This window comes from Labrus mixtus, chromosome 5 (assembly GCF_963584025.1).
Source record: "Labrus mixtus chromosome 5, fLabMix1.1, whole genome shotgun sequence".
Lineage (NCBI taxonomy): Eukaryota > Metazoa > Chordata > Actinopteri > Labriformes > Labridae > Labrus > Labrus mixtus.
This window is the reverse complement of record NC_083616.1, coordinates 26650124-26671915: the sequence shown is the minus strand read 5'-3', so window position 1 is coordinate 26671915 and position 21792 is coordinate 26650124. Positions and strand designations below refer to the sequence as shown.

At 40.3% G+C, this 21792-nt stretch overlaps 1 protein-coding gene across 1 annotated transcript; it reads left to right on the top strand.

Annotated features, from left to right (window-relative positions):
• The first annotated feature begins 7770 nt into the window (after positions 1-7770).
• Positions 7771-20912, top strand: LOC132974645 (mothers against decapentaplegic homolog 4). Its single transcript, XM_061038845.1, has 10 exons — positions 7771-7998; positions 10126-10478; positions 11062-11236; positions 12816-13067; positions 13224-13331; positions 13450-13500; positions 13990-14173; positions 15029-15197; positions 15558-15696; positions 16764-20912. The coding sequence occupies exons 2-10, from the start codon at positions 10239-10241 to the stop codon at positions 16973-16975; spliced, it is 1530 nt and encodes a 509-aa protein (XP_060894828.1). The 5' UTR covers positions 7771-7998; positions 10126-10238; the 3' UTR covers positions 16976-20912.
• Positions 20913-21792: the final 880 nt, after the last annotated feature.

Sequence of the window (21792 nt, the reverse complement as noted above, 5' to 3'; positions counted from 1 at the left end):
AATCTAATATTTAAATATCCCAATTCACGAACGGTGCAAGTGTGTGTGGTTGTTATGTGTGTGCATGTGTGCCTCGCCCTGGGCCGATGAGGGGAGGCATGTGGTGGCCATTTAGAAGGATTAGAACTGTCGGAGACATCAAGCACGACTAATTATTCTGTTAGCACACTACACTGCAGGGACAGAGGGATACGGCGTGCGTGCGTGCGTGTGTTAGCAAAAGAGAGGCTGCAGGCGGAGGGAGAGATGGAGGGAAAGTAAAGCCAGAAAAAAAAAAAAAAAGATAGAGAGTGCGATGGGAGACAGATGGAAATGCATCAAGCCAGATAGACGCAAGGAGGAGGGCTGAGAGCTATACTGTCAATGCCCGTAGAGGATACACTTTCTGTATGAAAGATGGATTGATAGAGACAAAGAGAAAGGGCAGACCTGGAGATGTGTAAGTTAAAAGCGTGGCGGGGACATTTTTGGAAGGTATGGAGCTCAGCGCCCGACTGATACTGATTTTTTGGGGGGCGATATCGATATTGGGAAAAATAGAAATTGGCTGATCTTTCTTAGCTATATGTTCAATCTGTAGAGATAGATATACACATTTATTACATTGATCTCTCTAAGTGGTAAAGATATACAGTTTAAGGAGGAACAGATGGTCTCTCTGCTGGAAATTAACTGCGCATGTACGTGCATCAACGCTTGACATTTTGGAGAGTGATACTGCTTGTTGTTATCCATATAGCACACACCTGCTGAAACATAACTGATAGTTTAATACAAAAAGAAAACTCAAATCAAATGATTTTTTGACTGGTGAATAAATCTAGTTATATCGGTGCATATCTGGGTTAAAATCAGCCGATACCAATATTATCTGGATATGATAACATCGGCCGATATTATCGTCTGGCAGATCAATCGGTCCGGCTCTAAAGCTAGGGTTAAAAAAGAAAGACAACAGAGAAGGAATAAAAATAAGAAAAGAAGAAGATGTTGAAAAAAAGGAAGGATGAGAGAGACAGAGAGATGAGGGGTGACCTACCTCATGCGTTCATGGATGACTGCGTTTGTATCCAAACATCCCAACATGCACTGCTCTGCCACTCGGGGCTGAATCAGCCTGCAGCACCCAATCAGCCGTGGCCTTTTACCACCTCGCCGTGGGGCAGAGTGTGCACAAGCCGGGTAAGTGAGTGTATTTGTGTTTGTGTGTGTTTGCATGTGTGTGGGTTCAAGTGTGAGGGCACACACACACACACACACACACATCTGTTAGTGTGTGTGTGTGTGTGTGTGTGTGTGTGTTTGTGGATACAGACCTCCTCACTACACTGCCTCTCTGATTTATCTTCAAACAGACAGCTCAGCCATCTCCTCTCCAACACCTCCGTCTCTCTCCTCCTCCCTCCCTCCCTCCCTGTCTCTCCCCTGCTCACCACCCATCCATCCATCTTACAAATACCTTCCCTTCTTTCAGTCCAACCCTCCCTTCCCTAAATCCATCTTTCCCTCCGCCCATTCCACTCCCCGCATCCATCTCTCCCCGTTTCCATCCATCCATCCCTCCATCTGCATTTACTTCCCGCGGGCTAGACAATTTCCTGAATCCCACTGAAGTGGAAAGATTTCAGATTTAATACATCCCCCCACTCATGTGATGTGCTCAGGCATCAAAAGAGGGGTGAGGGGTTCAAAGGAGGAGAGGAAAAGAGAGCGAGAAGGTGTTGGGAAAATTTAGGATAAATTGAAGGATGGAAAACATCGTCTGGGTTTGCCTTACGATGCACAAACATTTTGGTTAGCGTGTTGGCTTAAGGGCTTTTCTTTCGCTAAATCAAAAGTTTAGCAAGTCGTAACTTTTGAAAGGTTTTTGGTCATAAAACAAACCTCATATTCATCCTCTGGGAATCAAGAATATCTCAGCAAAATGTTCTTGTGACTTAAGACACAGAAGCAGAAATGCACCGATACATTTTATATATTTCATTTCCATGTGATAACAAGTAATTCCAATTTTTTTTGGACTTCATCTAACAAAGCTTGTTTAGAATGATAACTATCATTTTCTGGTGATCTAGAAAACCAAACATTACTCTGGTCACTGTGACGGACCAGACCAGAGCCTGCCACGCTGAGGTTAGTTAAGCCTATGTTTGTTTTGTGCTGTTGCAACTCTGTGGATACAAAATAGATAAATGGAAATCTCTGGAAAACAACGAATGCGTTATCACGGGAAAACAGATAAATAAAAAATGTATGGATGTATGTCCACTTTGAGCTTCCGTAGAAAGAGGCCTTTTATTTGACAGATGAGTCAGCCACTGAAGAAGCTCGAGTAACTGAAGAAGATAAAATGCCCCTCCAAAGGTCAACAGCTCTTATCACACTTCATCTCTTCACTTCCTCTCTGCGCTGTCCAACATCCGGTGACTTCTTCTTCTTCTTCTTCGGGCCAATTAACTTCTGTTCATGTCACCTTCATTAATGTCAGGTACGTCACAGCGGGGATCATGAAGTAGTGAAGCAAATAAAATATCAATATTAAGCACACGGGATTGGATGATTATTTCACATGAGTCAGGACGATGACATATTGCCTGATCGATTATTTGTGCCACCCCTATCTACCTAAGGTGACTCAGGACGTCACTTTCTAAAGGATGAGTCCCTTTTGAATTCCTAAAGGACCTGACTTTTTATGTTGATTAGCAGCATGAAGAGAAGGATGAACAGTAAGGCAGATAACTAATAACATGAGAGGAGGAGAAACTAGGGTTGAGGAGGAAATAAAAAGGGCGGAGGCGATGGAGCATGGAGGAGGTTGTAACAGAGTAACCTGGTGTGTGTGTAGTTAAATATCTGCTGTCACTTAATGCTGCGTTTATATTCCCCAGAAGACAAGGAGAGAGTCACATCTCATCACTTACGCTCCTGGCCCGCCTGTCTATTTGTATATGTGTTTGTGACTGTTGACAGATGTACAGTGTAAGGCCCACACACTCATTAACACACACACACACACACACACACACACACACACACACACACACAGAGCAGTCATGTGTCTTGCCTGTGGGGGATGGTTGTCAAGGTGATGTATAACGTCTGATCATCATCTCTTCAGAGCCTCTCTGAAGAAAATCAACTTAAGCCAATCACAGCGTGTCATTCTTTTGCTTATTTGCCGTGGAAATCTCTGTCCTGCGCGAGTCTAAACATGAGCTGTTAATCAATTTGCTGCCATCATCCACACACACACACACATTAAAGCGGGTGATATTTACATCTTGATATGCGTCAGTCGAGTGAGAAATTAGTAATTCTCGTTATTCCAGTGATGTTTAGACGGCGCTACATTTTGCTGCCACGTTGATGTTTAGATTTTTGTGATAAGTTTGGAACAGTTGCTCCTGTGACTCTCGATCTTTAGGGAGATTATTAAAGCAGCGAGGCTGTTATGAGAAAGTGAAGCCATTCATTCCAGTTTGACACAGATTAAGAGGCACTTCAAGGTTCAAACTTTTAATGGATGTCATAAGGAAGTGAAACAAATTACTTTTATACGGGAGGAAGACTGCAAATAACAGACAACTTCTTCATAAGCTGAGAAATAAAATATAAAAGTGTTATTCATATTTACACTCTGTGTCAGTCGCTCCAGAAAGTTGGGATATTGTGATTCTGGGAATTCAAATAACCTTATTTGCAACCTTGAAGTTTTGGATAATCTTCCTAACTTCTTTACAAATTTGACCAATGAGCCTGTTTCCTCCTCAGACGTCCTCGTGTGAATCACCAAAATCACTTCATTAATATTCAAAACATTGATCCCCATTGGTCTGCGTTAATGTATAAATAATGGTTTACTGTGTCTTAAGGATCTCTGCATGTGTTAGTGCCTTAGTGTTGTGTACTGTATGTATGTGTTCTCTCTCTCTCTCTCACGCTCTCTCTCTCTCTCCTGTGTGCTCCCCAGGTGTTGCTTCCTCAGAGTGCCCTGCCACACCTGTGTCAATTGACCAATCAGGGGCTGAGCTATAAAGAGCAGGAGAGGAGTCGGCCAGTTGCCAGTGTGTCATTGGGCTGTGTGTGTCTTGACGTCGAGCAGACTTCAGTGAACGCCCTCTGAGGCCTTCCTGTTCTCTTTGTATTTTGCTCGTTAGTTTCTGACTTTAATTCAGGGTTAGATTTGCATCTCTTTTGTTTTTGTGGAATAAGTTTGTTATGTGTTGGATATTTTTCTTTAGCTTGTTAATAAATACTTACTGCTTACGTCCTCCTTCTTTGTGCCGAGGCTCTGGTGTGATCACTTCTCTTTTCTAAGCCTCCTAATCCAAAGACTCTATAAAGAGAATTCATAATAATAATAAATCCAGTACTCAATGGCTTCTTGTGATTATCAATCTGTGTTGGAAAATGTTAGCCATTCAAATGTTAGTCAGCGTTGATTTTATACTAATAATAATGAAATAATAATAGTGTTAAAATGTATTAATAAAATACAACATTACAAAGTGCTTTACAGCCAAAGGGAAAACAGTGACATGCAGATATACAAACATCTACACAATCATCCATACACATGTGGGAAGCGACATATCAGACACAAATTGAGCACTACATCAAATAACAACAGAGTTATAAAAAGGCTCGCCTGTAAAAGTGAGTTTTTAATAGCAGTTTTAAAACAAACCACAGATTGAGCCGGTCTGATGGAGAAGGGAAGGCTGCTCCACAGTTTGGGAGCTCTTACTGTAAAAGTACACTCACCTCTGGTTTTACATTAGGAGACAGGGACTGAACGAAGCTGCTGATCAGATGAACCAAGAGGCCGACCACCACAGTGCGGCTGTGACAAATGAATAAAGACAGAACAATGTTACTCATGTTTCATTTCATCATCAATCATCATTTAGCATAAATCACTCAGCGTCTTTAAATGTTCATACAGTCTGATTTTGTATCTGCAGGCTGAGCTTGGATCACCCAGTGCCCTCTATTATATGGCACTGGGATCACCACAGTGTAGCATCTATAGGCTGGTGTTTACTGCCCTCTGCTGGTCAACTACATATCCATCTCTCTGCTCCCACACTGACCGACTGCTAATCTCTGTAATATAAAGGCACACTGGAGATACAGAAGGACCATAGATTTGTAAATACACTTTTACAGACAGACATTTTTTTATACATTTAAAAAAAAAAAAGTATATATTTGTTTTTATTTTCCTGCTATCTTGTTATTTTTACTGATCTATTTCTAAAGTTTGCCACTTTAAAATGGTCATTTAAGTAAACATGACATATTTGAGTGGTTTTAGTGATTAAAATGCTGCAGCGTGTGTACAGCTTAGATTATTTATTATTCTTTTGTTGAACTCAATTTTGTGTTGTTTTTTTTTTCACTCTTGCTTTGACAATTTAAACATGAATGTTTCTCATGCCAGTCAAGCGCCTTTGAATTGAATTGAACTGAGAAATAGACACGTTTTTTATGTGTTTGAGGGTTAATCTCCCTCGTCTCATTTTTCTAAATCTTTTTACAAGCTGTGTGTAACATTAGTTGTCAAGTTGTCATTCCTCTCATTCAAACTCTCCTCTCCCATGTGATTTGTCAAGATTTTAATTCTGGGTACTGAAAAATACAAAAGAAACAAAAGAGAAATGAAATACAAGAAGACTGAAAAGAAATAGTTACTATCTGCTCAGATTAATCAGTAAAGGTTGTTTCTATGTGTTGTATTGAAAGAAAGAATAAAAGAAAGGGATAAGAAAAAGGGGGAGATGCAACAGGACACAAAGAGAAGCAGAGATGACAGACTATTAAAGTCAAATTATGGGAGCATGCCAAGAACATTAGCTACCAAAGCTGATAATTAATCATCACTGTGCAGCCTGTCAGCGGGAAACATTCACATCTGTAATTGGGACAAATTGGCAACCAGTGGGGTGTTTAAACTTCAGCGCTTGCAGTGTGTGTGTGTGTGTGTGTGTGTGTGTGTGTGTGTGTGTGTGTGTGTGTGTGTGTGTGAGAGAGATATTTTTTAACATTACATATGTTAAAAGTGTCAGAGTTTGTATTTTTAAGTCAAACAGGTTTTATGTTGAAACACTCTGTAATAATGCAACCCTGCACTGCTCTGTTATGTTAAAAAAAAATTCTTAGTCTTTAATTGCACTTAAATTTTGTGTTTTGTTTTCATTGTGGCTTTGGCAAAGTAAACAGATGTTTCTCATGCCATTAAAGCTCTTTTGAAGTGAATTAAATAGAGAACACGTGTGTTGATATTTTCATTACTGTGGAGTGTCGAAGGGTAAAATGAAAGAGAAGAATCAAGAATAGTGTCTTTAATGTCACAGCAGTTGATTTCGCTTGACTAAATAGCACTTCGTTAACTACCGAAGAGAAAATAATCGGTGAAATCAACAGCTGTGTGCAAAGCAGCAGAAATGAAACGGTCTGGTTCTTTTGAGCTCTTTTAATTCTGGAACAACTGGATCAGGGAACCTTTCATTTGTAGCTGCATGATATTTGTAATTCTTCTCATAGAGGCTGAATTTAGTGTGCTTGTTGATTCATATACAGAATACAGTTTTTGGCAGCAGAACCCAATGAGAAAACCAGATACAGCTGCTCTGCTTTTTATTTAAATTGTATGTAGCCGTTCTGTAAAACAGTTGTGTAATCTGTCTCTGAATCTACATTAGTCCATAATCTAGTGGGTCGACATCTTGCTGAGGGCAAATGAAGGAGTTTAGTGGATTATTATCAATTCCTATGAAATAAAAACCTTAATGTCAATACAAGTTTCATTTTGTTTATTGAGAATCAGAATAACAAACAAGCCAGCCAGAGCAGAGTAACAGAGAAATTAACTCAAAGTTGGAAGGGTGGGGGTGTAATTACATTTTTTTTTTACATCCTAAACTAAAAAGCATCTGGCCCAGACTGTCAGGCTCCATACAGTTACAGTATTGTCTGAATGTACTTTTTTTCTTGCTGAAGATATGAGATTACCAATTCAACAAAAACTGGATAAATAAGGGTGCACAGACAATTGTGCAGCTACCGATGGAATAAAAACTATTTTATCAATAATTGAATTTCAACAGAAATAATCAGTGCATTATCTTTACTATGCTTTGTGTTGTATTTAATTTCCTTATTTAATTTCTATATTTATTTCTATTTTCTACACGATATGTATTATTCCCCCCGGGTCCGTGATATTTATTTTTCAATTATTTTATTTTAATTCATTTTACCCCAAACAATAGACACCATGCAGACAAGACAGTACCAGCAGCAGTAACATATATCTTTAACCTGTCTTACCGTACTGACGTTCACATTTCATGTAGAGACAAGAATAATAATAATAGTAATAATAATAATAATAATAATAAAAATACTGAGCAAATGATGAAAGAAAGAAAAAAAATAGAATAAAAAATAAAAATAAACAAAAACATTCACACACAACAACAACAACAACAACAACAACAATTAAAAAAAAAAAAAAAGGGCAACAAAAAGAATAAATAAAAAATAAAACAAAAACACTATAGCCTACAGGTAAAATGTGTGATGATTGAGATTGCGTTTCAAGGGAATAGAATAAGCAGAAGGATTAATTTATGTTAATATACAAATAAAATGAAATAATATAATTTAATATATGTCTTTAAGGTAATTTATCTGACACTGCAGTACTGTAGCATCAATGAACTGCATAATGAAGCAGATTTATTTCACGCATGCGCAATGAGCCGCTGGAGGAAATCGCGTGTGTAAAGTGGGACGGGGCTTGTTGGGCTTTGACACGAAATCTGAGATTTGACTCCGACTTTAGCCGCGCTGTAGTTTTGAGCATGTAAGGCTACGAGAACAACTTCTTCATCGACGATGTTTTTGTAAGCGGCCGAAGACATTTAAGAGGATAATCGGGGAGTCGTAGTGGAGCTGCAGAGCCCGGAACCAGTGGCCCCCGTCGGCAAGGTAACAAGGAAGAGGAGCTGCTAGCTGCAAGCTAACACAATGTAGCATGTCGCTATCTTTTTTTTTTTATAAAGCTCCACGTACTTTGTAATTTTAAACTGCATATAAATCACTTCACAAGCGATGTGTTCACGGTTCTGTCGGATTATTTCGTCGCCGACTATCAACCAAAGCAGTCATTTATTGTTCTGCAGGACTGACGACAGTGATCGTGCTACATTAGCTTTATCCTCTCGTCGATGCTAGCTGCGGTATTTTAGCAGATAGCCAGAAAAATCAAAAGAAACGAGTTTATCCGTCAAGAGAATAACATCAGATAATGTGATAGCTCTGCTGCGAAAAGTAAAAACTTAACCTGTAGACACGAAGTTTAGTCCAGCTGGTTAGTTTTGTCTGTGTTTGTAACTTAATGCAGCAGCCACAGCGGCGCCGCTAGCGAGAGACAACAACAACAACAACTACTACTGTGTTTGAACTTCATCTGACGCAACATAAACACCTTATGTTTACACAAACTAAGATGTAAATGAAGCAAATGAGGATTCTTTGTGCTATATGTAGATTGGTGAGGCGTTATTTGTTTTTAATCGATAAATAAATCAATAATCTGTCAGACACAAAATAACAACATTGATTATCTGTGTCAAGTAGTATGTATTATAAGTATTGTCCTTTTGTACACTCAGCTTCAGTGTTATATTAACTTTCATTAAAAAAAACACACCTGCATTAAATACCTTTAATCATTAAAGTCATTTCATTTATATGTTTTTTCTACAATTCACTTAGCAGACACTTTTATCCATCAGAGAGTAAGTACAACACAAGCAAGGACTTAGAAAAAAATGGAACAATGTCAGTAAGAGCAAACGATCAGCTTTGAGTCTGATTGGACACACAGGTGCTGACAGGAAGTGACCAGAGGCAAAGCACAACATTGATGGCAGTTCTTGAGAGCTCTAATCAGTATAGAAACCATCTTATAAGTCGTTGTTATCAAACAAAAACCATCGTCATTACCATCATCATCATCAATAATATGGAGACCATCATCATTAAGTTAGTAGGTATTCATGAAAGAGCTGGGTCTTTAGCTTTTTCTTAAAGGTGCAGAGGGACTCTGCAGATCACATGGAGTTTGGAAGTTCGTTCCACCACCGGGGGGCGACAGAGGAGAAGAGTCTAGTCGGCGTCTTAGGACCCTGTTGTGAAGGTTGGATCAGACGCCTTTCATTGGCAGAGCATAGTGGGCGGGAGGGAGTGTAGACCTGGATGAGAGAGTTAAAGTAAGGAGGAGACGTTTTAGTCGCTGTTTTGTAAGCGAGCAGCAGAGTTTTAAATTTGATGCGAGCAGTAACTGGGAGCCAGTTTAAGGAGATGTAAGATTTTTGACTTACAGTGGTTTGGGGTACGATTTCTTTTGTCATTTTTAACTTGTGCTTTGTGATGCTGCAGACTTGTATTGCATTATGTCATCCAACTCTTTAAAAAAAAAAAAATGAATCGTGAAGTGAATTAGAAAGCTCCTTCATTGTAACGTCAGCCGTCTGATCCAACCTTCACAACAGGGTCCTAAGTCTCTGACTAGACTCTTCTCCTCTGTCGCCCCCCGGTGGTGGAATGAACTTACAAACTCCATGTGATCTGCAGAGTCCCTCTGCACCTTTAAGAAAAAGCTAAAGACCCAGCTCTTTCATGAATACCTACTAACTTAATGATGATGGTCTCCATATTATTGATGATGATGATGGTTGTGACGATTGTTTTTGTTTGATAACGATGACTTATAAGATGGTTTCTATACTGATTAGAGCTCTCAAGAACTGCCCTCAATGTTGTGCTTTGTGTCTGTGCAATGCCTGTCAGCACCTGTGTGTCCAATCAGACTCAAAGCTGATCGTTTGCTCTTACTGACATTGTTCCCTTTTTTCTAGATCCTTGCTTGTGTTGTACTTACTCTCTGATGTACGTCGCTTTGGATAAAAGCATCTGCTAAGTGAATTGTAGAATTGAATTGTAACACATTATAACAGCAGCATGCATCATCCACAACAATCGTTGTTCTGTTGAATAAACCTGCTCTCTCTTTAACATTAATTCAAAAGTCATGTTATCCTCTCTTTTCAGAACTCGTCACCCCATCGCCCTGTGAAGATATTCTGTACCCCAGCTTCCTGATTATGTGAAACTGCCTGAACAGTACATATTCTCAGAAAGTTCAGTCAGAGACAGAAGTCAAGATGTCCATCACCAACACACCTACCAGCAACGATGCCTGTCTGAGCATTGTGCACAGCCTCATGTGTCACAGACAGGGTGGTGAGAGTGAGACCTTTGCCAAGCGGGCCATCGAGAGCTTGGTGAAAAAGCTGAAGGAGAAGAAGGATGAGCTTGACTCCCTGATCACAGCCATCACCACCAATGGGGCCCATCCCAGCAAGTGTGTGACCATCCAGAGGACACTGGATGGACGGCTGCAGGTAGGACCTTACAGTTATATCATGTATATCATTTATTTTATACACACAGGTTGGTAGACAGTTTCTACTCTGCATAAATGACTTGATTCGATTTTAAATGTTATGGTTAATATTACTGTTTTCAGTCACCATTTTCAGTTTCTTATCGAATAAGTTTCATTTGATCACAAACAGAAAAATTATTTAGCCTTTTAAAATGTCCCCTCTTAATTTAATTACAGAAAAACCCAGTTATTTTCTATATAAATAGTCCTGAAGCCCGTAACCATTTTCTGTATGGATTATTCTGAATGTCACTTTTTTTTGCTTATTTTAATTAAAAGTTTTACTCATCCGTAGTTCTACAAAAACATCTAGCTAATGTGAGGGAGGAAGATTGAGGAAATCTCTCCACAGTTTAGCAGAGCTGTGCTGAGGCATTTTCCAGCTTTTTTTTTTAGCAGTGGTTATTTGTCTGGTTGCCATGCCACTCACCACAAGAGTGGAAAACACTTCATTTGACTCCACAGCACAAACACGTCTTTTACACCTGAACTGAAACGTTTGAGTCTGTTTTCTCTCTTTATGTCGTTGTTATTTCCAGGTTGCAGGCCGTAAAGGGTTTCCTCATGTCATCTATGCCCGGTTGTGGCGCTGGCCTGACCTGCATAAGAATGAACTGAAGCACGTGAAATACTGCCAGTTTGCCTTCGACCTAAAGTGTGATAACGTGTGTGTGAACCCCTATCACTATGAGAGAGTGGTGTCTCCTGGCATAGGTGGGTAACAGGTGCTGATTCTCAGTTTGTGTAAATATCTGTGAATATGTGTTTGTGGATTAGTTAAGCCCAGTAAACAGAACTGCAAGAAATCTAAAGAATGAGTTTAAATTGTTTTATGTATTTTAATGTTCTGACATGAACAGAGACCAAAAGCAGTCTTAAAAAAGTTATATTAATACCAAATAGACATTAAAGGTTTTTTAAAAAAAGGTATTTCCTGTTGGGCTTAACGACGTAACTTTGACCATCTCAGTTTTGATGTCACATCGCAGGATGTGCAAAGTTAATCATGTGACTTGAAACGCTTCACACTGACACTTCTTTGTTGTTTGATGCAAAACCAAAACTTGCCTTTATGAATTTTTATGACTTATCTACAACTCTATCAGCCTCAGTGGAATGATATCCTGTAACTTGATAACTTTACATCAACAAAGTGTAACTTAACAAGTACCCCGTCCAGTTGCTCGTTAACGCTGTGACCACACATATTGAGCACTACTGTAGCTGATTTACCGCAGAGTGTTTACTTTAAGTGTCCACGCCTTCATCGCAAACGTTGCCATGTGTGCCTGAGTGAGTCACAGGGAGCATGAGATGCTGAGCTTGTTACCTGTTACTATCACGCCACTGGTCACACAAATTAAACGTTACTCTGAACATGGCCATCAATGGTTGATGACATATAAGTACCACAATTGAGAGCCACACCTTTAATTGTACATTTTAATGAAGAAAGGTTTCGCTTCACCTGTTCGCTCTCCAAATGTCGTCTGCCTACTCCTCCGTGTGTGTGTGTGGGAGCTAGTCTGATTGCTGGACCCAGTGGTCATAACCCGGTTCGTGGGCCATGGGAGGGGTCAGAAGTTTACCAAAGAAAACAAATAATTTATTACAAAAGATGTTAAATTAATCAATAACAAGAGTTATGAGGTGTGTTTATCATCAGTGCTGAACATGTGGATATGTGTGAAGTGTTGACTTATCCACTAAAATAAGTAACTAAAAAAAGCCACGAGCATCGGTCAGGCTGGGTGCACCAGTAGGAGGGGGTTTGATTCTTTAGCACGTATGTCTTGTAGTAGTTTCCACTTATATGCCACTCTCCGGCCCAACAGTGACAAAACACGTTTTTTGTTTGTTGTCCTTCTGGTCTTTCAGAGTTTTTCATTTTCCAAGGGGAAGAAAAGGATGACTTAAGCCACAAAATTGGTATAAATCTGTGGGGATGTACACATTTTGCGCTAAATTATATTCTTTCCTTGACCTATAGGCACCAAAATCTTCTGATTTTCCTCATGCTATCCCAACTCTCTCATGTGTTCTCTTTGGGCTTTAATACCTTTTTTCCACCCAATTACACTTAAATCCAGTATATTTGTGTGTGTAAAGTATTTCAGTGTTTATTATATTGCTGCTGTAAAGAGCAATTAAAGTCAGTGATAGGTCATCTGTAAATACAATAATGCATAATAATATAGCACTCTGCAGGATGTTTCTTTTGAACTCTGGAGGACATATTTCTTGAATATAAATCACAGCTTGTCCACTTCTGAATCCGTCTTCATATTGGCAGACTTATCAGGACTGACACTGACCCCGTCTGGACCCAGCTCAGGACTGATAAAGGATGAGTATGATTTTGATGGACCTCAAAGTCTACCCTCCCTTGATGGAGGACACTCCCTCCAGACCATCCAGCATCCCCCATCAGGCAGCCGCCCGGCCCCTTCTGAAGCATTTGCAACCCCGAACCTGCTCACACCTGCTGAGGCTTCCACCTCTGCCTCGACGTCGTCTTTCCCCGCCATCGCTGCTGGATCAGGCAGTAAGACACCATTTTAAAAATGTTATATGTGCATTTCTGTAATTGGTAGTTGAGACTATCTAATGTCTTGTTTTAAAAATGTGACGTCACATGGGTAATGGTTCTGATTCTGTCCATCTGTGGAGCTCTAACTTCTTTTCTTCCCTCCCCTGTTAGGTGCCAGCTCAACCTGGTCCAGGAACAGCAGCTTCACCCCTAACTTACCCCACCACACCAACGGTCATCTGCAGCACCACCCACCCATGCCACACCCGACACACTACTGTAAGTACCAACTTCAGCTGAAAGTAAAATCATATTCAGAATCACACACATGAAACCCCCCCCCCCCCCCCCCCCCCCCCCCCCCCCATTGGTTGATGCCTCTCTCTTTTTCTCTCAGGGCCGGTGCATAATGAGCTCGCTTTTCAGCCACCCATATCCAATCACCCAGGTGAGAACACGAAGAAAGTACATCAACCCTGGAAAGACTTAAAAGAAGAGAAACATTTATGAATAAAACTAAAAATTCTGGGTTTTTTTTGCAACTTCATATCATCCAGACTGAGATTATTTCCAGCATCGTTTTCTTGTTTTATAATTTGTCCTTGATGGAGGCAGTGCTGCTCTTTAAGGTGACTAAAAGTTTGAGCCTAGATTGGATATTTATACATTTACAAGTTAGTTTTATATCATGTTATTATGTGCTGAAACATTCATTTAGACTCTTCGTTAGAATGTTACTTTAATAAATAATAATAACATAAACAATAATTCCAATTGTGACCAATTGAAGTTGATTTTGAAATTCAAATTCCGTCATCAGATTTGAAAACACCTTTGATGTTGCTTGATTATGGATGTACACGATATGACTGTTAAATAGTAACTCTACTAAGGTCACTACTGACACATACTGATTTGATTTCCCCCTTTGTTGTAGCTCCTGACTACTGGTGCTCCATTGCCTACTTTGAGATGGATGTGCAAGTCGGCGAGACGTTTAAGGTGCCCTCCTCCTGCCCCATCGTGACGGTGGACGGCTATGTGGACCCCTCAGGAGGAGACCGGTTCTGTTTAGGCCAGCTAAGCAACGTCCATCGCACTGAGGCTATTGAAAGAGCGAGGTATGTAGTAAACCAGTTTGAAAGGTACTGATTATAATAATTAGATATTTTTTACACATTCACTACTGCAAAGTTCTAAATGCTCCTGATCCCAAAACCTTCATGAGTTACTCCTTCATACCCTATAGAAGATTTAGCCTGTCTGATGGGAGGTAGGGGAGGAGGGTCAACTGGGCCTGATGCTATGATCACAGTATTTTTCTTTATACCAATGTTCTGTGCAATCGAACATATTCACATTACCAGATAACATGATGGCATTGGCAAGCAAAAATAAAAGAGCATGAGGCAGCTTCACATGTACAAAGATCGCACTGGTCGTGCACTGCTTGCAGGATAAACATACCATCACTCCTGTCGACTCGATTGCGGTGATTCCCTCTGAATATTACCTGCTGCAATCACACGTTATCTCGAAAGTTTAGGGACATTTTCAGAAAAATTATGCTGTGTGCTATGTGAATTTTTAGAAACTGATGGTATCTTTAGCTCTATTGATGCAGATATTTATCACCTCAAATATTAAAAAAACATCTTTCTGTCTTTCAACACATTAGTTCAACATTCAGAGATGTGAAAGGATGACACGACCACACCTTCTTTTCACTAGTTTTTACTTTCCTGTTTATTTAAAGAAACCCTGTGGGTGGATGTAAAAAAAGGCTGAGAGGATTTAAAAATACATTCAGGGCAACTGTGAAGTGAAACACTCTTCATTTCTAAGTTTGCAGGACAATGTGTTTAGGTGTTGATAATTGAAAGTTAACAAAATGAGATTTGTTTAAAATGAAGATTCCACTTGACACTATTATCCCTCAAACTGCTTTCTTTCTTCCCTGCCGTCCTTTCTCTCAGGCTTCACATTGGCAAAGGGGTTCAGCTGGAGTGTAAGGGCGAGGGAGACGTGTGGGTACGGTGCCTTAGTGACCACGCAGTGTTTGTTCAGAGTTACTACCTGGACAGAGAGGCAGGCCGAGCCCCTGGAGACGCCGTGCACAAAATCTACCCCAGCGCTTACATCAAGGTAGGGACACGGGTCTGTGGGCTGTAAAGAAGAGGCCATCACTCAAGGTTGACATTTCATAAACTTGTTTTTTCCTCTTGGGTAAAGTGCTGAGTGAAAGCTGAAAGCATCATTTTCATGCCATACCCTTTGGCTCTCTGCCCCTGTTGACATTTGCTTCGTACAAAGACTGTGTTTGCCAAACCGTCTCCATACGCTTCCTTTCATGTCTCTCATTAGTCGTATTAAGACATCTTCACACAGCTCCACTTCCACTCGGGGTTCTCCCTGATTGGCAGCCAGCAGTGGTTACATTTCCCCGGCTCAGGGGGCTAATTGCAGCTGAATGTTCAGTGTTTACGGTCTCCTCTCTCCCACCAGGTGTTTGACCTTCGTCAGTGTCACAGGCAGATGCAACAGCAGGCTGCCACGGCTCAGGCAGCAGCTGCAGCCCAAGCAGCTGCTGTGGCTGGGAATATACCTGGACCGGGATCAGTAGGAGGGATAGCTCCTGCTATAAGTAAGACACTGAAGCTGATGATTTAGATGCACGTTCACTCACAGAGGCAGTGTGATGACTCAGTTTGGTGTTCATTATACTGCAATGAGAGTCTGCGATGGTGGAACACTTGTTTTTGAAAAAGACAAAGGAACAGATTTGAACTCAGTTTGTATAAAGATAAAGTGCTCTGGAAAGAAAGAAAAACATTTGCTTGCTTAACTGCTTCAAAAATGAAGTTGAAAGTGTATTGTGTGATAGAAGGGGTTGCCTTTACTTGAACTCCATTTCTATTAGAGAGTAGATAATATCAGGCCTCCAACAGTTTTCATTATAGAATTTAATTATTTGGATTAGTCAATTGATGTTTGGTCTTTTTATGTTGTAGAAATGAGTGTTAAAATGGTTTTCACTCTTTCTTACTGGTCCGGTATGACATGTTTGTGTTTCTTTTTTGCCTTAAAATATTAAGTTCAAAGCAGTTACACTGAGTACAAAACATAAAAATCTAATTTAAAATCAAATCAAATCTATTTCGTAATTCAAAAATGATTCAAATCAAATCAGAAAATAAAACAAGCACATTGATAGTCTTCTGTCCTGCATTAAAGAAAAACAATTTCAGGAATTACAATATTGAGAGTTACTGGTAAGTAACCGATGTTGAGCAGAATGAGCAAATATAATATAAGCACTAAAGAAACTAGAACCGGCAGGCTCAGGCCTTGAAACTGACGTTGACACAAGTGGACATCTATTCTTATATTTTATTTAATCCTCTTGAGATAACGACGCTGGTTTTCCCACTGATAGGCTTTCTTTGCTTTTTCTCTCTCGTTATCTTGGTATCCCAAGATAGCAAGTTAAATGTGTCAAATCTTGAGAAAACAACAGAAATGAACTCATCATAGAGTCACAGAGTCACTTGTTTCTGTTGTTAAACTAATCTACAAAAAGTATAATTCTATTTGTTGCGTAATTTAATTGACTTGTATATTCAAGTTTTCAATAGAAAACAGAACACATGGTTTGAAGTTTGTCCCACGTCTGCAGCCTCACACTGACCTGCTCCTCTCCCGTCCTCTCAGGTTTGTCAGCAGCAGCTGGTATCGGGGTAGACGACCTCCGGAGGCTGTGTATTCTCAGGATGAGCTTTGTAAAGGGCTGGGGGCCAGACTACCCCCGCCAGAGCATCAAGGAGACCCCGTGCTGGATCGAGATCCATCTGCACAGAGCTCTGCAGTTACTGGACGAGGTTCTGCACACGATGCCCATAGCAGACCCTCAGCCTCTGGACTGAGCTCGTCATCACTGCAGCACCACACTGCAGCGTCAAGTGGAAAAGTCTTCCTCAGTGAACAGTTTTGTGTGGAGAAATCGGTGAAACAGCTGTGACTCTGAAGCTAACGCATAAGGAGAGAAAAAAAAAAACCTTTCAGGTGTGTTTGAAGCACCTTTGTGCACTGTGGCCCCCCGACTTATGTTTTTAAAGCAGAAGGGACACTAAAATGAACCAAAGCCATTTATTACACAAATACACATCTGTATTTATGATAGATGGCTTTGATTTGTGCTGACTGGAATGATGAACCGTAAGACGTCTCAGATAATTACAGTAACACAACGTGCATATTCAAGACCTGCAGATCTGTGATACTGGAATGTACTCTGCATCCACCACCACCAACTACTGATGGACACTCTGATCAACTGAACCATTTTTAACATCACAGAGCTGTTCTGAAAGGCTCTTATATCCAGTGTTTGCACACCAGAGTACTGCTGGTTTTGTCGAGTTTTCATTCAAGCTGTTACAAAGCTGTTTCGCATCCAGGATGATGAGCACGTTCAGTCTGCCGTGGGGCTGAATGTTAAAGAAGCAGCAGCACTCTGAGTGGCGACGATCACTGCCCAAATATCGCAGAATGAAATGACTTACCACCGAGCCTAATGCAGACTCGCAACCTTTGAACTGAAGCAAAAGTACAAGTTTGGACCTTAAGACCAGACTGTGTGACTGCTGGTGTCTGTAACTGAATCTCAAATCAGTCCAATACTCTCAATTAAAGTCAAAGTGGAACCCCCCGGTAAAGGTTTAATCTTCACTCAGTAAGAGACCCTCTTTATACTGGATTCACCAATCAATCTCAAATGGTAAGTTTACATGTCGACAGCCCTAAATTCAACCTCAAAGACACATCGAGATCCATTTGGTAAAACCACTTACCAAGCTAATCTGAAAAACATTCGACCATACACTGTTTTTTTGGGGGGTGAGTGCCTCACTAATGGCTGTAACAGACATTAATTCATCAATGCAGGATGTGCTGCACCGTCTCAGGCTTATTATGCAAGTCACCTATTACTTTTCCTGCCAACCTCAACAGGTGGGGCACTGTGTATGTGTACTGTATATCATTTCTTGTCATTAATTTAAACAATAATGGCCCTTCTCTGGCTACTGACTGAATTAACCTGACAGCAGCAGCAGCAGCGACATCTGTGGAAACATAAATCTGAACATAAGTGGGTCACCGCTGAACTTGGAGATGCATCATAGAAACACATGGACGGGGACGTTTTGTGTGTCGAGTATGAACCGGGTCAAAGTGAAGACGAGATGCTCACCGTGCAGTCCGTTTAAGGCGCCGTTGCTGTTTTGCCCTCTCCTGTGCTGCCAGCAAATCTGAACGATGAATCTCATGAAGCCTTCTGTGAGCCGCTCGTCTTTTCTTACTCTGACGGGTTGTGTGTCTTAGACTTAAGTCAGAAAACAGAAGAGGCAGACGGTTAACGCAAGGCGTCTGAGATGTCATAACAGAACTAGTATAACAGGGTGTCTCTACGGAAGCCCTAAGCAGACATATATCCAAACCTTTGATTTAATCCTCTTGAGATAACAACGCTGGTTTTTACCCTGATATGTCAATCATAGTTGTTGGTTTGTTTTTTTTTGTAGATCTCGACTTTTTTTTTCTTATCTAGGTATCTCGAACTGAAATGAACCAATCAGAGTTTATAAAATGTACTGATGCATGTCTGCTTAGGGCTTCAGTACTTCTCGATGTTTTGGCAAACCAAAGTACTTCATGCTCACAAACGTGCTGTGAGTGGAGTACGATCACGACTGCTCGTGTGCTGCTGGACTGTGCCACAGTTGAGTTGATTTTAATTTTTTAGTAAGTTTTTAAAGTCTAATTGTTTACTTTCATTCATTTCAATTTTATAGTTTTTTATCTTAAATCATACCCGACATTAATCGTTGTATTTAAACTGCCCACTTATAAACTACTTGATCCAGGTGTTTTATTTTGGTATAGTTTACTGACAGAGGAGAGAAGACAGTATCCCAGCGTCGATATATATTTTTATGGTTTTATTTTGTTACTTTTTATGGATTGAGTTGTATTATGTTTGTAGCACTTTACTTTTGTTTTCCTGTTTATAACACAGTAACTCTTATCTTGAGGTGGTCTTCCTGCGATGTTGATAAGGGATTGAAAAGGTTGGTTTATATTTTCAGTAGGATTTTTCAGCAGAAGACACATTGTGATGCATTTGTATTGAGAATGTAACACTAAGACACCTTTTTTTTTTTTTTTTACTTTCTTTCCTGACACACTATAGACATTTTACACACATCTGTAGGGTTTCTTCAAAGTCTTTCTCTTTGATTGCGGTTTTTTTTCTCCTTCTTTATAATCCATGTAAATAACTTTTTTTGAAACGCATGTCAATGTTTGCATGAAATTTAAAGGCAAATAGATCCCCTTATTCCTATTTCACTTAAAGAAACTTCATCACCTGCTTTAGGCCCCGTGTTCACCTAGCGTTTGTTTCTGAGCACCAGTGTCTTTTTTTCCCAATTGTTTTCAATGAGGAGAGATTGTCGCGAGCAGCAGAGCGCTCCGCGTTCTTGGTGCGATTTGTTCGAGCGCTCAAGTTGAAAATCATCCACCTTTCAGAAAGCAGCTTTTGACTTCACCGGTGCTCTTTCCAAATGTATGATGCAATCTGTAGTGTTGTCGCCTACGGATCACAGCTTGTACCCACATGCTCCGCGTCTGATCGGGAAATAAAACTACATACAGCAAAAAGGAACGGAGTGGTGTCGATCATACAGCTGCCGTTGTCAACAGACTGTTGTCATGGAGACAGGAAGGATATGCAAGTGCTCCTGAGTGCACAGCCAGCGCTTTCCTGCCTGGTTAAAACACTAGGTGGACACAGGGCCTTGCACAGGTAAATGTCAGTAGTATAGAAATCACTAGTAGCTGCTTTACGCTGGTGTGCTGCATGTTGCTGCTGTATCAGAGCAACATGAAAGGCTAATCGAGGGAAGCTACATAGTTATAACTGATGTGAACGATCCAGCTGAATTATGTAAAGTCAACGTTTTAACAGCTGAGCTCTCAAAGAATTCAACTATTCTTCTTGAAATGTGTTAATGCAAGAACATCAGTTATCAGTGTGCAGCCTGAAGGTAAACGAGAACATGAAGCATGCTGCACAGAAGTAATTTGATCACAGAAAACCCCCTCCTCCCCCTCCCCCTCCCCCTCCCTCTCCCTCTCCCTCTCCTCTTCCTCCTCCTACACCCAGCTGCATGCGATACATTCTGTTCTGTTTGAAAGGCGTTTGTTTAAGATAAATCATACTGGATAGGATTTGAACATCTGTTCATGCTTATTTTTTTTTCATATCAAACTGCCACACTGAATATTCTTTTTGTATTTTAGCATTGCTATTTGATCATTTCCATCTTTTAATTCAAATTAAGGGTCTTCATGTCACACACCTGACCCGCTTTGCTATCCTATTGCTTTGTCCCGGTCTCCCCACCCACCCCCCCCCCCTCCCTTTTTTTTTTGGTTACTTCACTATAATTTGAGTCGCATTGTTTGAAAAAGCTTATCCTACATCAGGGATGAAGAGAGTCTAGATTTTGATTTGTTTACAAAATGATGCATCGGATGTTTAAATGGCAGGAAACAGGATATTTTATGATTCTATGTAACTGAAAGAACTGATGTTGAACTCATTCTGGAGATCTTACCTGTTATATTTTGTGCTTGAAAGTGGACAGATGTTTTTATATTACTTGCAGTTATTATTGTAGGAGCCGAAAGACACAGCTCCAACGAGTTGATGTTGACTACTATGACGGATTGCAGATACAAATTTGACCTGTATTTCTTATGTGAAAGTGTTATTAAACAAGGAGTTGTATTCTCTAAGTGGTGGTCTTTTCATTTTTTTTTTTCAGCGATGTCCCCTTCAGAACTAATTAGACGAGTAGATATCTTTGCAGCAGACGTTTTGATGTGATGCGACAGGACAACCGAAGGAGAAGTTAACACGTTTTGAGCTACATTGACACACGTCATATCTCTTGTAACAGAGGGTGTAAAAGTAATATCACAGGAGGGAGTGTTGTTGGACTGAATTTTGCTTTAACATGCAGTAATAAGTTAAATGTATCAGAGTGATACACACGTTATAAGTCCCTGAGATGTTGTAGTTAACGTCATGTCACTGACTCTCTCGTGTATTTAAAATGCGAGGTCAGACCCGCTGTATAATCTGACGTCTGATGTTAGCATAAATACAGGTGCAACTAAAATCATAACCCTATTTGTCGAGATGACAGCTCGAGGTTATCACAGCTGGTGGGAGCTACATCAGGGGGGATTTCTTACAAATGCTTCCACACACTGTAAATCAACATGACGAGTGCTACTCACAATGACAGACTTAATTGTCTACCATTAATCCACAGCTGAAGAAGAAAATCAAGTGTCCTTACAGATTTGCAGGAGAGTTTTGAGACAAACTCAGTACAAGTGCTTCTTTGTAGCTGTCTCAATGATGTGCGTATTAAAGAAAGAATAGTGTCAGTATTATGATGTTTAAAAGCACATGTTGCGTGCTGCTTCACACACTTGAGCTCAGTCATTTAAAGGGTACTTAGTGACCAGATGAGTTTTTTTATGAGATTTAAAGAACCACAATGAGAAGCAGATGTCTGTTTTCATGGAAAGGTTTGTATGACTGTTTACAAGATTGAGATGATGGCATAATCACATTCACACCACAAGTCCTGGAGGAGGTTCACAT